The sequence below is a fragment of the Vigna umbellata genome, chromosome 1, assembly GCF_029865625.1.
Source record: "Vigna umbellata cultivar VRB3 chromosome 1, Vumbellata_1.0, whole genome shotgun sequence".
Lineage (NCBI taxonomy): Eukaryota > Viridiplantae > Streptophyta > Magnoliopsida > Fabales > Fabaceae > Vigna > Vigna umbellata.
In genome coordinates, this window is record NC_142165.1 from 98307858 (window position 1) to 98325306 (window position 17449).

The 17449-nt window shown below is 32.2% G+C and overlaps 1 protein-coding gene across 2 annotated transcripts; it reads left to right on the forward strand.

Annotated features, from left to right (window-relative positions):
* Positions 1–4012: 4012 nt before the first annotated feature.
* On the forward strand, positions 4013–13682 carry IQD31 (IQ-domain 31). Of its 2 annotated transcripts, none has more exons than XM_088105033.1 (8): positions 4013–4134; positions 4282–4321; positions 5674–5765; positions 6407–6664; positions 7326–7529; positions 8141–8215; positions 12024–13125; positions 13393–13682. In XM_088105033.1, the coding sequence occupies exons 3-8, from the start codon at positions 5682–5684 to the stop codon at positions 13422–13424; spliced, it is 1755 nt and encodes a 584-aa protein (XP_087961159.1). In that variant the 5' UTR covers positions 4013–4134; positions 4282–4321; positions 5674–5681; the 3' UTR covers positions 13425–13682. The 2 variants fall into 2 exon arrangements, with proteins under 2 accessions (XP_087961159.1, XP_087961158.1); XM_088105032.1 differs by having other exon boundaries at positions 4014–4134; positions 6404–6664.
* The last annotated feature ends 3767 nt before the right edge of the window (positions 13683–17449 follow it).

The window sequence follows — 17449 nt, forward strand, 5'->3', positions numbered from 1 at the left end:
GACATTTGATTATTATTGTTCAATTTTAATCAAAATAAAAACAAATAATCATGATAATGATAATTGTATAGTATGAACTCGATTTATGTTAACCAATGGGATTGATTTCTAATATTATCAAATTGACCAACAAAATCATACATCTGGCATAATTAAGAACATATGTGGAAATATTAATACAAATAAACTTTATAACCACATTAAAAAGTGATTGGATTATAATTATACTGCTGGTATATGAAAATTCAATATCGGAGTGGTCTAATATTTAATAAATAAAGGAAGAAATAATAAAAATGGGAATGAAATCAGTTGGGAGTTATCTACACTCACCCTCTTCAATAGAAACAATAGTATAAACTTATACTTTAACGATTTGATTGAAAAAAAATACTTTATACTACATAATATAAATATAAATACTTTTTAATATATTTTAAAATTACATTTTTAGAAAGTATTGAACATCGTAATTATATATAAGTAGAGAAAATGTAGACATTGTTTTTGCAATCTTCATTACATTATTGTATATTCATGGGTTAAAATTTAATATTTATATTCTCTCTCTTATATTTTCTTTTCTTTTGTGATTTTAATATTGTAGACCCCTAAAATATTGTGATTTTAATAGAACTAAAAGATAAATGATGTAGATATAAAAGTGACTTAATCACTAGATTTTGCTTTGATTGAGAACTATATTTAAATCTTTATATTTTAGTTATTGAGTTTTGTTTGGGAAATGATTGTTTTTAAATGTCTTTAATTGAACTTTGTTGTTGATATACATAGGGAGCATGTTTAGAGAAAAAGTTAATAAATACAAAATTTCAAATGACTAAATAACCAAATTTTAGGGATAATTGTAAACTAAATAAATAAATAAATATGGGTAGTAAAATAAAGGTTAAATTATTTAATTCGTCTCTAACTTTTAGGGTGTGTTCACTTGGGGTTGATTGGAGGAGATGATTTGAGGGATAGTGATTGAATGTATTTGAGGGGATTTGAAGGTAATTTTTTTTGTGTTTATTTGAGTGGATTTGAAGGTGATTGAGAGTGGATTTAGGGGTAAAGTTTTTGAGAATTAGTGTAGGATTTGATTGATGTGACAGTTTTAAAAATTTTGTTTAATTGATAGAAATTGAATATTACCAAAATGTCCCTAGGTATTAAGGTGATATAAAACGATATTTGTTTATGTTATATTTATTTGTAAAAATATTTATTAAGAGGAAAAAAATAAAAAAAATTATTAAAAATAATTTATAAAAATTAATTCAATTATAATTTAGTAAAATACCCCAATTGAATGAGGACAAATTAGGACAAATGAGCAGTGGTTCTGGAAAAATTTAAAATGTGAGGGGCACATGAGTAATTCATGCTACTATCCCTCCAAATCTTCTTAACTTGACGAGTGACCAAAAAGAAGTGCATCTCGCAAATCAATCGCATTACTTGCGCGCAAATACCTTCAAATGAACACGCAATGCATTGCTTTTCATCGCTCGATAATATTAGTAAACAATAAATACCCTCGAAGTGAACACAGCCTTAAGGAAAATCTTAAATCGGTTTCCTGATTTTTATTTGTCTCAGTTTAGTGTCACTTCATACCAAGTGTCGTGTATTTTTGTTTTATCTTGATTCAAACCTAATTTTTTTAAAAATTAAACAATTTTGTCATTTTTCAAATTTAAACACATTAATTTTTATAAATATTATATAAATAATTTTATTAAATATTTTTAACAAGATTAAATTTATTTATATTTATATTTTAGATTATGTTTTTTAAATTGTTGTCAAGTTATTAGTAAAAAGTAATGTTAATAGAAAATAATTCAAAAATAATTTAAACTAACAAATATTATGAACTTGTATATCATTTGCATCTCACAAAATAAAATAATTTAACAACTTTTTCAATTTTTTTTAAATCATTGTATATTTTAAAAATGTGTAAAATTCAATAAATTATATACAAATGTTTGAGTTGGCTTAAAAATAACAATTTTACAAATTAAGATGTAAAATTTTAAAATAATTTAAAACATTTTTTAAACAATTTAAAATTTAAAAATAATTTTAAATAAAGTTATAATTTTATTAAAAATATTTAATAAAAATATAAATTTTAATAAAATATTTGTAAAGTTAATTTTTATTTCAATTTGGAGAGGGACAACATGCTTTCTTTTAAAGGAAATATAATTAAATTGAGACAAAATAAAAATAAAATAACTAGATTGATAGTAAGATAATGACACTTAACATCATAGTGACACGTGCCACTAACACTGTTGCATTACACTACCAGAGCCACATAGCATAATGGTAATTTGACACACGACACTAAAATATATATTAAACTAAACTAAAATAGATACTCCCACATGACTTTAAAGATGGGACCACAAGTAAAACATAGTTTAACACGTGAGACAAACACTAATATTTAAAACGTTACTCACATTTAAACACATCATACTCTAAAACCAATAATATAGTTTCCAAAAACTTTACAACACATCATGAAAAAAAAAATCACTAAACAATGAATTGCAAACTACAATAGAAAAAAAATTACTGACATTCATTTCCAATAAACACATGGTTCTAACAAACCAGTTTTCAAACCATCAAAAATTTCATTAATGAACCATAATTTTACTAACTGTGAATTCAATTTTCAAAGTTGATAAATGAATCTAAGACTTTAATACCTAATTTGGCCATAAACTCTATTTTTGTCAAATATTCTATCTTTTCAATTTTAAAAACAAATTTCCACTTAATGAATTGCTTATTAAGCCACGAAAGTTGAAAATTACACATAAACATGCCTAATCATGTTTTATTTAACATTCAATCATGATTTATTTAACACTGGCTCACATTAAGGTCTAATTACATCTATGTTCTTAAATTAGAGATCAAATTGATATACATAAAGAAAAGAAGGAAAACCTAACCTATTTAAGATATTTATACAAAAACGGAAATGGATGGAATGATTTAACTTTTATAAAAGATACAACATAATTTATCAAGATTCAAACAAGAAACAATGAGTAATTTTGTCATTGTAACGAACCCCTACAATACATCACCTCAAATCTCCTCATTTTGTAAATAGTGAAATTGGGTGCATCACTCTCAAATTGTCGCTTTCCATTACTTGCAAATCAACTAATACAAGCAGGTGATTGTCTCACTCTCTCTTACTTCACACAGTAAATTTATTGATATAAAAAATATGTTCTCAGTCATCATATGATAATAACGAAATATTTAAATATGTAAATTAATGCTAAATAATAATAGTAGTTGAAATTGTAATGATAAGTTTTAAGTTGTTGTTTTCATTGTACACAAACAAAATATAAATTTTACGTAAGAAAATCACTGTGCCCGCCCATAAATACAAAAACGGCTTGAATATGGTGCGTTTATTACGGGGAGTGATAAGGTGGGGCTGTTAACTTCACTACACCACCCTCACTCTCTCTTTATCGCATGCTCCACGCAATCTCCCACACTGTTCCTGCCACCGTGGCTTCCAAACCTTGCACCACGCAAACTACCCTCATTACAAGCCACGCGCTTTCATCTCTGCCCTGCACCTAATTCCATCAACGGTTCAACTCTACCAGACGCGACTCAACGCGTGAAGCACAGTTCGAGATACAGGGGTCTAATAGTCATTTGTCAATGCTTCGGAATAAAGATTAAAGAAACTGGAACACTTCGTTTTGAAGTAACTGCACTGGCACTCCCAGAAACAACCTTCTATTAAATCACAGCAACTTCTTTTTTCTTAGCGTGTCCTCGTGTGCAGCACATCCTCTCATTTTCACCCTTGGATTAAACCATTCTTGTTGTCAACGATTTAAAATCAGCCAAGTATTTGAATCGGACGGTTACGAAGAGGGTTCTAGACTGTGCACGAGTGACACGTGGTGATTTCCCTACAACTTATCCAGGCATTTCAGTTTCTTTCAGACATTTTTTGTTATTTCAAATTTCACTCATCCAGCTAGCACAGTTTACAGAGAGCAGCAGCATCAAACAAAGCAACCACAAAGTTTAGGCAGCTTTAGATCAATCTTCTCTCTCTTTCCCATGGTACACCAACTTCTTGTGTTCTTTCTCTTCTCTTGTTCACTCCTCTGTATATATTTATCCTCTTGCTCTAGAATAGTAAACTAAACAAATGGGGAAATAAATTATTGTTTTAATTTTGCATTCTCATTGTTTGGTTGTGGTTCGCAGTAATGGTAGATTTGAAGTGAAAAGGTTCCACATTGGTCAGGTAATCTTCAGATCTAGTCTCATTCTAGCTTATTGGCACCAATTTCAGACACTGATTCAAGGACCGAGCACTGTTCTGTGCCTCCTAGTTCTTGCACATAGCAGATCTTGTGGATTCTAGGGTTTCTGTATTGGCGCATTTCCAATTACCTCTTTCCCGTCCGTTAATACATTTTCAGTGTTGCGGAATTTCAAGTGAAATATGTTCGATTTTTGGTTTTGGTGAATTCGATTTTTCCATTTTAAATTACCTTTTTTCGCTGTGTGTTAATATATTTTTCTGTTTTGTGCTTGTATGTTGTTGATTGATTACTGTTGATTTGTAGTCTTTTAGATTTGTAGTGCTCAATCGAATCTCAACAGGCAGGAGCTTCGAGCTCGAGAGATCAAACGTAGTTTGCATTGTATTTGTTTTTTCATCATTTCCTTTCCGTACGCTATGATTGTCGGTGGCTTATAGGGCTTGTTGTTTTTTAGTCGAGGATTAGCGATGGGGTTTGGAAAAAGTCAAAGAGTGACGGTGCATCATATTAAAAAGGATATGGACATGATACCATTTTTTTTAGTGCTGTATTATTGCATCAGTTTAAAAGATGGTACTAATTGAGCATGATATCTATTGACTATTTACTGTGGATAGTTGATTGGTCAGTAATTATGTCATCCCAAATTGTTGATAATACTTGATTTAGATTTGGGAAATTTTGTTTTTCTGTTGTTGATTACATAATCATTGATGATTTTTCTTTATTGATAAGGAAAGGTAGTTAGTTATTCAGAGACTAACATCCTAATGGAAGAAAAAGCTACTGTATGTTTCTGCTAAAAATAATGCGAAAAGGGAAAAAAGTTATTATTGTATAAGTTATTTTCTTTGCATAATTATATTTATTGAGAAGCCGTCGCCAGATGTGCTTTTATACATAGAAGATTCGTTATTTTTGTTTAAAGGTCTATTAACTTCTATATTATCATTTACATGTGTCTTTAGGTATTGTTTGATTATCGCTATAAATTTAACGTAATTTCCTTTATTGACCTCTAAAAAAAAATTTCTTTTTGAAAATCATAACATTATCTTTTTTTTTTTTTTTTCTGAATACTTTCGCGTACCAAATGGAGGGCATGCCAGGCTTTTTAAGATCCCACCTATATGCTTGGCTAACTAAAGGAACTGACGAGTTCACTGTAAATTCTTTTAGTTGCACTAAGTTAATTGAATTTGGTGATCTAGTTAAGCAGCCAAGCAGGCATCGTGCTTGATTTCAGGATAATTACATACTTTCAATTTTACTAATATGAAGCAACAATCATGGAGATCAACTGAGAGATCAGTTTTACCTTCTTTTACAGGTTCCAGTATGGGTAAGTCACCTGGAAAATGGATCAAAACCGTACTGTTTGGGAAAAAGTCATCCAAATCCAATATTTCAAAAGGCAGAGAGGTAATGTTGTGATAATTAAGGCAACATCACCATTCTGTTCATGTTTATCTATATTCATATTTCACGAATACATTTACAAATATTCTTTCAAATTGCATTATTTTTTTCATGACATAAATAGCCCAATATATATTTCTTCAAGAAAAATGCAAGACACTCTAGCACTCTTTTTTACACTTTTTATTGGATAAAATTCATTGAAAACTACAAAATCATGTGCGAGGTTCATTAAATAAGAAGTTAGATGTACTAGAGAGCTTGTTGCTAGCGTTCTTTTTCATTTAAATTTTAATGCATGTGATCGGTACTGTTAATCATACATTGTCATGGACAGAGAGAATGAAAACAGGAAGTAGAGAACACAAATTCCGTTCTCCTTAAATAATACATTCTGGTTTGGTGTTGTTGTTGCAGGACTTAACTTTTGTTACTACTTTGCACTGTGCTGACCTTTGTTGGCACTCAGGAATTTGAAAATAACCTACAATTAGTCATATATTGCTAATAATTATTGATTCTGTTATAATGTTAAAAGTATATCTTAAACTTATTTTTCTCAATGACAGTGATAGTATGTCATATGGACTCTCCCTTCTGTAATAAAATACCTGACTCTGGTTTACTGTAATTTCATTTAGAAGCTTGTTAATAAAAAAGAAGGAGTAATAGTTACCTCCAAGGTGCCGGAAACGGGTTTGACTTTAGAACCAACCTCTGATGCTATTCCCAATCGCGATGAAGTCCAGGAAGTGGATAACAAAGAAGCGGAAAATGTTTTACCTGACAATCAAGAAATAGACTTAGTAGGATCTACTAATGAAGAGGATGCACTGGATCCCGAGAAAATGAGGCTGGAGGAAGCAGCAACAAAGGCACAAGCTGCTTTCAGGGGTTATTTGGTATGCAATTAACTGATTTATAGAATGCTTTACTGATTAAATTGCTAATGTCTTTTAGTCTGAAAGCAAAACTGAACTCTAAATATGAAAAGTATGTTTTAATCTACACTGCTAAAGAATAGTAATTGAGTGGAGTTGATTTTTACATCTGCTATTATTGTAAATTATCTTTACATCTGACTTGGAGGCTTTGGTGGATCAAGAAATTACGAGGTGTAGTTGTTTATTATTATTAGAATTGAACCTTGACGCTTAATGTGATATTTAGAGTTATAATCCCTGGGCTTTTGTAATTTATCTTTCCCCCTTCCCATATTTCTTTTCCAACTTGAGACCATATTTTGTAAATATTATCTAAGACTGACATGTTTATCGTTACTTGGGAAATTGTTTTCTTGACGAAGATAAACTCTGCCTGATTTGGGGGTTCCCCCTTCTATGACACTCTTTATAGAAAGCTGTACTTCATCCGTAAAACCTTTTGCTTTCTTGAGTTATTCAACGCTTCACTCATAATTTGATAAATATGTCTATGAAAGGCTGGCATACAAACAATTTCTTGACCTGTCAGAACTATCTTTGTCAAGTTTCGATTGTGTGACTTGTTGTAAGTTGTAATATTTGGCGTTGTTCCTTAACTAATCGGAGTTTTTTCATGAAGGCTCGAAGAGCATTTAGGGCCTTGAAAGGCATAATAAGGCTGCAAGCACTCATTCGTGGGCACTTGGTTAGGAGACAAGCTGTTGTTACATTATGCACTATGTATGGTATTGTCAAGTTTCAAGCACTTGTTCGTGGAGGAAGAGTTAGGCAGTCTAATGTTGGTTCTGAAATCCATGAGAAGTACAATATATTGAACCCTCTGGTAATTTTTAAAAAATTGAATTCTCAGTAAATAATTGTTAGTCACTCATATTGTTCTTCTGATTAAACTCTCTGTATGGAAAAGTATGCAAGTGACAAATGCGTGTGTTGTCTTGGTCATAGTATTCTTCTGGGTTATTGGGAGTGGGGTGCCGATATGCAACTGAATTTATAGCTTACCTGATTCTCTTTGTCACATTCGAGCTAACTGATTCTATTAAATACGAACACTTACTATATGACGCAATAGGTTTATTCTGAATTATTCATTCCTACAAAAATAAGATGGTCATTTTCATGCACTACTTTTTTTGTCATAATCAGAAGAAATTGGTGCATTATACAGGCTGTTAAGATTGTCTTCAACTTTTCTTAACTAGTTTTTTACATGGTGAAATATTGCTATGCGTCAACAATCTGTACTGAACAATTTGTGAATTTTGTAATGAGTTTCTTTTGGTTATTGGGTAGTGCACCAGTTAGCTGTTGTTAGATAATTTTGTGTTTTTGAGTGTTCACAAGTCAGGGATGAGAGAAGGTGGGGGACGATTGCATGTGTTATATTTCTAACTACTGCTAATAGTTTTCCTTCTCGATGTCTTGTACCTTTAGGATGGGAAATTTGTCAAGCCAATTGCTATATCCACGAAAATTACAAAGCTGTCAGCAAATGCATTCATTCTTAAGGTAACTACTCTATGTTCATGTTAAGTTCCTTTTTTGGGCTACTTATTCTGTGCAAGTTTCATTCCAGAATGTACAATAGTATGCTCCCTCTTGTCCTTTTTATAAAAATTAAAATAGAGATTTTGCTCGGTCCTTTTTATGAGAACCACTATAAAGTGCAGCATAGATAATTTTTCTTTCAAAATACTCTTAATTATGAGTCATTTCTTCAGGTTCAATAAATAGATGGTGGAAAAAATCAGTGCATAAGGGTTTTTTGAAGTCCAATTTGCCTTGTATGTACTTAAACAACTTTATTTTTTCTCTTCACATGCAACAAGAGCAATAAATATATTATGAAGAGAGATAAAAAGAATTGAATAGAATACAAAATATTTCAAAGAAATAAAATAAAGCATGTCTCGTTAATATTAAAGGTAGATTTGGAAAGAACTTATAAATGTAGGACAAGTTTAATGTTATTAACTAAATTCATTAGTTTTTCCTTGTAAATTGGTTAATTACAGTGTGATAGGTTTGATACAGTTTACAAAAGAAGGTAGTTAATACAGTTGTAATTACATAACTGCAACAGACTATTATCAATAGTCTTTTTAGGAGGTGAGCAGGGAATTTTTGGAGTGTTTTGAAAAGGGGAAAAGTTAGGAGAGTCAGGTCCTCTCGAAAGACCTTGAGTGTTGTACGTGATTGTTCTTGTTCTTACCACATTGGTAGCACTGTTCTTTTTCTAATAAGACATCCAAGAATCTGTCTTGGAATTCTCTAGTAAATTCTGGATACCTATCAACTGGTATTCAGAGCCTCTTTTCTGGTCCTGTGGGGCATGGTGAATACAAGACTGGAATCAAGATTGGATGGGCTTGAAAAGATGGGGCAAGAACATGCTAACGAGTATCATACACGGTTCCAACATCTGGAAGACATGATTTGGGGTTTACAGTGTGGTGGAGAAACTGTCTTCAATAACGAAACTGACTGATGATGATTTGGTCACAAATGGAGACAATGAGGGAAGCAGAGAGAATGAGGAGAAAAGTTCGGTAGTGTCCTCAAAATGGAGAAAACTGGACATCCTTGTCTTTGCAGGAGAGGAGGCCTATGGGTGGACTAACAGATTGGAAAGTTATTTTCGATTAAAGGAAGTCAGTGAAGAGGAATGAATGCAGGCTGTCATGGTTGTTTTGGAAGGGAAAGCCTTGAATTGGTTTTAGTGGCAGGAAACCTGCAATCCAAATCCTATGTGGGAGGCATTCAACCAACGATGCTTCAAAATTCCTTCGAAATTCTGATTGGCTTGTGACAAACAGGTTTAGTGGAAGATTATATTGAGCAATTTGAACAATATGTTGGGTTCTTGAAGGGGATTCAATAGGATTAGCTGGTGGCATCTTCTTGAATGGGTTGAAGGAGGATATCAAGGCTGAGGTCAAATTATATGAACCCACTAATCTTGCTGAATTGGTGATGAAAGCTCAGATGGTTGGGGAAGAAACCAGGTTATAGCAACAGGGGGAACACCGAATGAAAACAGGAGCAATAATGTGTATAGGCCATATTCAATAACTAGAAGTTTCTCCAGAGATGTGGGAAATTCTATTGTCGCAAGTAATCATAAGAGAGGGAAAGGGGAGACCCCAGACATGACAAGTAGCATCACTAGTCACCAGGGAGGGCAGCCAGCCACATCTACCCAGCCCATGCCTCCTCCACTTACTGAAGACTATATTCTAGAAGTGTATCCAGAACAACGGCTAGATACTAGAAAGACCACTCAAGGTGACTAAGAAGTTGTTATCAAATGGAAACATCTTTCAGATATTGAGAATAGTTGGGAATCTGTTTCCTGCATTCATAAAGAATTTCCAGAATTTCACCCTGAGGACAAGGTGAATCTTCATGGAGGGTTATTGATAGGTTTGATACAGTTTACAAAAGAAGGAAAAAAAGAAGGTAGTTAGTACAGTTGTGATTACATAACTGTAACAGACTATTATAAATAGTCTTTTTAGGAGGTGAGCAGGGAGTTTTTGGAGTGTTTTGAAAAGGGGAAAAGTTAGGAGAGACAGGTCCTCTTGAAAGACCTTGAGTGTTGTATGTGATTGTTCTTGTTCTTACCACATTAGTAGAACTGTTCTGTTCTGTTTCTAATAAGACATCCAAGAATCTGTCTTGGAATTCTCTAGTAAATTCTGGATACCTATCACAATGTATTTTGTTTAAATGTAAAAATTTGAATGTCTGTAGTGAGAAAACATCATTGTGACAGAGACAGTAAAACACTCCATTAACCTCTCTAAATATGGACCAATTCCAAAAAGATTGTAATTGTTTTCCACACTAATGCTATTGGTTTCGTCAGGTAATAATATACATTTTTCAATTAATACTTATTTAGGTTTTATGTAAGATGATTATGTAATATCTGCAATTTTGAGTCCAATGAACAACAGGATGTCTAGTATGGACCAAAGATCTACATTTTCTTTTGTGGCTTCTCAGGTTCACAGCAATCTATACTGACTAGACTACAGCTAATCTAAGTAACTGACAACTCAGCATAACTGACTGAAGTTAGTTACAATAGATACGGAAGTGATTACAACCATAAACGCTTGTGTACACTATCCGTCTGAGCATCATCACCTTCAAGATGAAATTGGGCCTAAAAATGGTTGTGTATGGCCTGCTGTTCCCCATTCCCCTTGTTAAAGATAATTTGGTTACATTAAATAGAAAAATATGATATGATCCTATTACATTAATTAGGAAAATGTCTAAGAAAATATTTCTCATTATTATTGATTTTGTTCCTTATTACTACATATATTCTTTATTATACATATGAATTCTAGTGTCCACACCACACAAATTACAAGCAATCCTTGTAATACTCTCCCGCTGTTCACAACAATTTTGTTTTTGTTGTTGACTTACCATTGTTTAAAGTAAGAGTAACCTTTTGCATGAATGTAGAGGCAGGTGCTCATACTTTCAAAGTCACTATCTTTATGAAATTTGTGGTCATTAGGTAAACCAAGAAATGTTAGTTTGTCACGGCGGTTGGAGATCCTTACAAGTTGGTTTTGAGGTTAAACTAGGCTTAAAATTCACTTGGTTACATGGTATTAGAGTCTATTTTAGTGAGGTTTGTTTGGTTTATCAGCCCTTTCACTATTCTCACATTTGATGTTCTTATCATGATGGCGAGTGAAGTGAGATTGAGTTAAGTTTAAAATTCACTTTTTAAGAATGATGAAGACTTTTTCTTATATTTATAGATTGGAATTGCAAACATATTTAAAGTTAAACTGAAAATTTTAGAGACTCCAATTTAAATAAATTAAATCCAATGATGGGATTGTAAAATCAATTAGTTGTTGCTAAAGTGTGTGCATGCTCAATTTTAATCTTAATCGTAGGTTCAACACTTTATTTACTGCTACTTTTGTCATAAACACTGGGAGTTGTTCACAGGAAGAGTAATAGGCTTTGATTGTCCTGGGATGTATGTATGGAAGGAGGAATTCATACCAAGAAACTATGATTACCCATCTTAAAATGTTGAGACTGTATTTGTTCTATCTGGGTCTGAGTGGGATGTTAGTTGTGTCTATTCTTTTGTTTGGTTAAATTTTCTATGTGGTGAACTTGTCTTTAATCTTGCCTATCCTAACACTAAAATTTGTGGGTGAATATAGTTATTTTTTTTGTATATTTCTATGCCAATAATCTTGCCTATCTTAACACTAAAATTTGTCTTTTATGATCAGTTAACTTGGGCATGTAATAATGATGTTTGTTGTTCCAGCTTTTTACTTCGTCAACTACAATAATGGCATTGCGTTTGCAATATGTTCCGGGTGATCCAAATTCAGTCCTAAGTTGGTTGGAGCGCTGGTCAGCATCTCAATTTTGGAAACCAGTTCCCCAACCCAAGAAAATTCAGGATAGCAAGGCTCAAAGAAAGCATGGCAATATTTCAGTTGGAGATACTCAAACGAGTAAGTCAAAACGTACCAACAGGAAGCTTCCTACTTCGAATTTTGACTCAGTCCCAGTGCTAGCAAATCCTGAATTTGAGAAACCCAAAAGAAACTCAAGGAAAATTCCAAGTCAACCCTCAGATCCCGTGCAGGAAAATCCACAAAATGAGCTTGAAAAGGTTAAACGTAACTTGAGAAAGGTTCATAATCCTGTTGCTGAGAATGCTGTTCCTGCAGAAGTTGAAACTGAGATGCCAAAGGAACATTTGGAAAAGGCCACAGTTACCTCATCCCTTGCTGTTTCAGAACAAGAGGTCGTTAGTTTTAATGACAAGGTCAAGAAGGAAGCAGCCTTAACTGTTTCCAGCGTGCAAGATATAGAAACTACTCCAAGACTTTCAGCTAGTAACGAAATGCTTGACACACCAACTAGTAATCAAGTGACTGTGGAATCGAAGCCCTTGACTGAAATTACAACTAAAGATAAAAATATTTCCGATGAAGTAAAATATGAGCCCATAGATTTGCCAGAGCTTATTTGTGGAGATGAAAATTCTCTCTTGACAAATGGAGATTTGAGTCACAAGGAAGATCCAATAGGCAGTGAAAACCAGAAACCGAACAGAAAAGGCTCTAATGTAGCAAAACAGGAACGTGCAGATAATGGAATACAGAATAGTCCAACATTGCCAAGTTACATGGCAGCAACTGAATCTGCAAAGGCAAAGTTAAGGGCACAAGGATCTCCAAGATTTGGACAAGATGGAAGTGAAAGAAACAACCAGACCCGGCGCCATTCTTTGCCATCCTCAACTAACAGCAAAATTAGTTCGCATTCACCCAGGACACACAGACCAGTTCACTCAGGTGGCAAAGGGGGCAACAGAAGCGACAGAACTGTATCATCATCTTCTAGAGATGGGAATGGTATGTGATAGTTTTTTCTATATAGTGGTTTTTGGAAATGATTTCACTTATTTCAAATTACTGTTAGCTAAGTTGTCAGATTAGCTTAATCATGCCAAACATGTCTAAAATGCAAATTCTGAAACGGCATAGTTCCTTTTATTAGCAATTGAACAACTTAGCAGATGCGAACTTCCAATTTTCAATCTGAGTCAGAGTCACATTCTGGTATGTCTTCTTTTTACTATGAATGGATCGTAATCATCAATGGGTCTGTTCGCCTTGCAGGAAAGGTAATTCAAGCAGAATGGAGGAGGTAATTTGAGGAAGACCGATGTTCTGGAGTGGAACATGAGGAGGCCGAAACTCGTGTGGTTTATGTGTATCTTTGATGAAAATTGTTGAATCGATAGGACTATAGGTGTGCTTAAATTCAGGTTATTTCTTCACTTGCTGCATTTTGGGCTTTGAAGGTGATTTGTACATTATAGGTTTCTAGTTTTGCATGATGCACCTATACCTAAAGTTAATTATGTTTTCGGCATGATTTCTGGAATGTCCAATTCTCATTTAGCACACGTGTTTGGTGTTACCAGAACTTTTCTGTTCCGGCCTGAAGTGTGGTCTGGTAACTCGTACGAGGTATTTTTTCCAATGTTTTTTTTTTGGGATTGGAACAGCCCATCGTCAATCACAAACCATATTGTTCTGTTATGCTGATTTCTCACTAACCTAGGATGACAAAATATAGAATAAGGTTATATTTTTGTACACGCTTTCGTGTCAAACGCTTGATGTTAGGAATGATAGACGAAACGAGTGGGGAATGGAAGTTCCCTTGTTACGCCAACTATTGGGCATTGAATTGCATCCTTTGCATTCATTTTATTTTATAATGGTCTCCACAATTTTTTTATTTATTTGTAGGAGCTGAACACAGAAGGCGGTTACAAGAATTTACATGGGTTTGAGTTCCAAAAACTCTATTATTTTATATGATCACTTGTTTTTATAAACTTTTTTTATTGAATAATTTGATCTTGATTAAACATTTGAATGTTCAAAAAATTAGTTGTCTGTTTGGTTGTTTAAAAAAAAGGTGAGTTATTAACAGCTTATCAGTATGTCATTTTGCTTTGGTTTATTAGAGTATCTTTTTAATATTTTTTTTAAATATTATGTTTTTGGTGAAGATGCAACTAAGGTCAAATTTAAATGAAGTTCTCAAGTAGTTATGTATTTCTGTTAAAATTAGAATTTTACTTCGTTAATTTAAAGTTAACTTTCAATGCAAAATTTACAATTGAAGTGCTTGTGATTTTTATTGAAAATCGTAAAAGAATTTTAGTGATATTTGTCATCAGTATAATTTACTTCAAAATTAGAGATCTATTAACTATACAGACAGCGGAGATTAGGGTGGGTTTACAATGTACCAAAATTACCAGTCAATGGATATATAGTTTAATTATAGGTTTATTACACAAACAATTTTTGGTCTTGTTTCCTCCACCAAAGTGCTCCTGTACTTTTTCATTATTTTTTTTATTTCAAAAATATTCTACACTATCCTATTATTTTCTTTTATTCTAAAAATATCCTACACCTTTCCACTATATTCAACAATCTTTCTCTTTCTCTCTCTATATTAATAGAGCATTCACATGACTTAGATTTAAACTTATGACATATTGCAAAATTTTATTTACACTTTTTCTTAAATAAGTTTGATTTAATCTTATTTTCATTATTCAATATATTTTTTTTCTTTAAATTACTTAATAAATGGTAAAATTTTGTTCTAAATTTCTAGAAAAATGTTTATATATATGTGTGTTTTTTTTACATTTAATATCTATAATTTTTAACATTATATTATGTTTTAACTTATGGACATGTTTGACTGAAATAACCTGAATAAAGTATTTAATTTATTAGATAAATAATATAAAAATATTATTAAATACTTAAAATATAAAAGAAAAGTTATTTGTTAAAAATTTGGAATTTATTTAGTTCTTTCGTCATTATAAAGTTAGTATATAATAATAATAACAATAATAATATATTATTAATAATAATATATTATTTACTATTAATATTATTATGTTTATTATTTTGTATTTGCATCTAATTTTTAAGTTTATAAAATGAAAGTGGTAGAAGCACTAATATTGAAGTTTCCTCTGAATTTTATATTTAAGTTTAAATCTAAGTCATATGAATGCTCCATTAATGCAGAGAGAGAAAGAGAAAGATTGTTGAAGATAGTGGGAAGGAGTAGGATACTTTTAGAATAAAAAAAAATAGTGGGGATGTATAAAGTATTTTTGAAATAATAGAAAATAGTGAGGAGGTGCAGACTTGGGGTAGTGGAGGGAGCAACACCCAACATTTTTCTTTCGCTTTAATTTCTGTTAGCAAATCAGAATCCATCTTTTACACTTCAAATAATATTTCTTTCTGAATTGGGTTCTGGATCTGTTTGCATTTATTCAAATTTATTTTTTTCTTATGTTGGTTGTGTTATTAGAGGAGGTTTTTGTTGACTATTTCTTCCTGCACCTCCCTTTTTCTTCTTGCACTCCCATAAATTCTAATAACCCAATTTTATCCCTCATTAAAATTATATACCTAAACCTTCATTATATTTATCCTTTCCTTTCAATGCACTTCTTCTCTCCCTTCATTAGAAAGAAATGGTCGTGTTGAGGTGGAAGGTCAGTGCATCTTCATTTGTTTTACACCCCTCTAACTTTTAAAATTCCACCTTCAGTATTAAAAACCCTAATTTCTTCCCCATCTCCTCCTTCCTTGTTGACGGCTACACTCATCTTCCTACCTATGAAAACAATTTAATTTCAATTTATTCTTGTACCAAATTTGTACCAACTTCATCTTGTGTACAACTTAGACTAACATTATCATATACTCTCCTGATTTTCATCTTCTTCTTTCTTAAGCAATCAATGCAACTAGCCTTTGAGCAAGTAGTTGTGGCAACCAAGTCCTTCAAATTTAGAATATAAATGCAGTAAGGTCCTTGAGAGAATAAAAAAAAAAGTGGTACATGATTGCACATACCTTTTGCGTGTCACAGATAAAATTGTAATTATTGTTCACATGATCACTCAAATCTTCACGAAGCAGCATTAGGAATAGATCTGTCATTTTGAATTTTAGCAGATGTTTACCAGAAATATGAAAATATCCTTCTTGAATATGTAGTAGAGTGTGGTGTATCTCTGATGAGAAATGACATTTAATATTATGGCTTTATCCTTGGCAATCACATATGTATGGTTATTTGCATCCTATCGTACAACAAATAGTAACTTCCCACTAAAATATCCCTTTAATGAGTATCCATATATTGTCTACAATATGCCTTGAAATTTCTTTACAATGATCAAACAACCATACAATCATGGGGACACAAATGATGGTATAATGATGGAATCTATTTGATGTGCTAAACCGTGATTCTTCCTTATTACTTTATGAGCATATGTTTGCACTGCTCCTTTTAACTGTCTTTAATTATTTCTATTGCTTCTTTCATGAATCTAAATATTTTTTGATCCTCTACGAGATGCACTGATTTCGCTTTTGAGGCAGTAAAAAAGCTTCGACATTAATTAAAGTTGAGCTGGTGTTTAGTGAACCCTTCATTTTATCAATAATCCACTTCCTAGTTGTTTATTTTATATTATGCACACTGCACCAGTTTTGTTCTTCATAAAGTTCTTCATTTGAAAAATCAACCATTGCATAATTTTTGGTGCAGTAAATATATTATGGACAACCAACTGCCTTGCATTTCCAACCAAGTTATTCTTTATGAATTTAATTTCTATTCGTAAATTGTGTAATATGAAAGTATGATAATGCATACGAGAGATATGAAGAGATATGAAGAGATATGATATAAGGTACTAGTGGATGATTGAGTGGCGAAAGAAGTAGATAACATGTTGCAATGATAGTCTTGCAGATAAAATGATTTATGTTTTGGTCTGGTTGATTTCCTTTGTAGAGTAGCAGTGACAATTTCAACAGAAACCTGTTGAGAAAAAAAAATAACAGGGTCGGAAACAATAGAAGGATGAGATGTAGGTGGTAAAGAGGGTTGATCAGTAATTTCTGAAAAAAGAGACGATGGAGATAAAATAATTTTGGTGACAAAATCCAAGGAATTTTATGTATCAATTGGTGAGTGCTTGTCACTAGTAAAAAAAGGAAATATGTTTTCATAAAATACTACATTCCTTGATAAAAAAATTTTCCTACAGTAGAAATCTAACAAAAGGTAGTTTTTCACTTCTGTTTTAAAACCAAGTAAAAC

Bases quoted from the DNA above. Each gene is read 5' to 3' on its own strand.
- IQD31 (XM_088105032.1), top strand. From the start codon at position 5,682: ATGGGTAAGTCACCTGGAAAATGGATCAAAACCGTACTGTTTGGGAAA. The intron at 5,766-6,403 runs GTAATGTTGTGA...AATTTCATTTAG, and splicing joins ATATTTCAAAAGGCAGAGAG to AAGCTTGTTAATAAAAAAGA. The intron at 6,665-7,325 runs GTATGCAATTAA...TTTTTCATGAAG, and splicing joins CTGCTTTCAGGGGTTATTTG to GCTCGAAGAGCATTTAGGGC.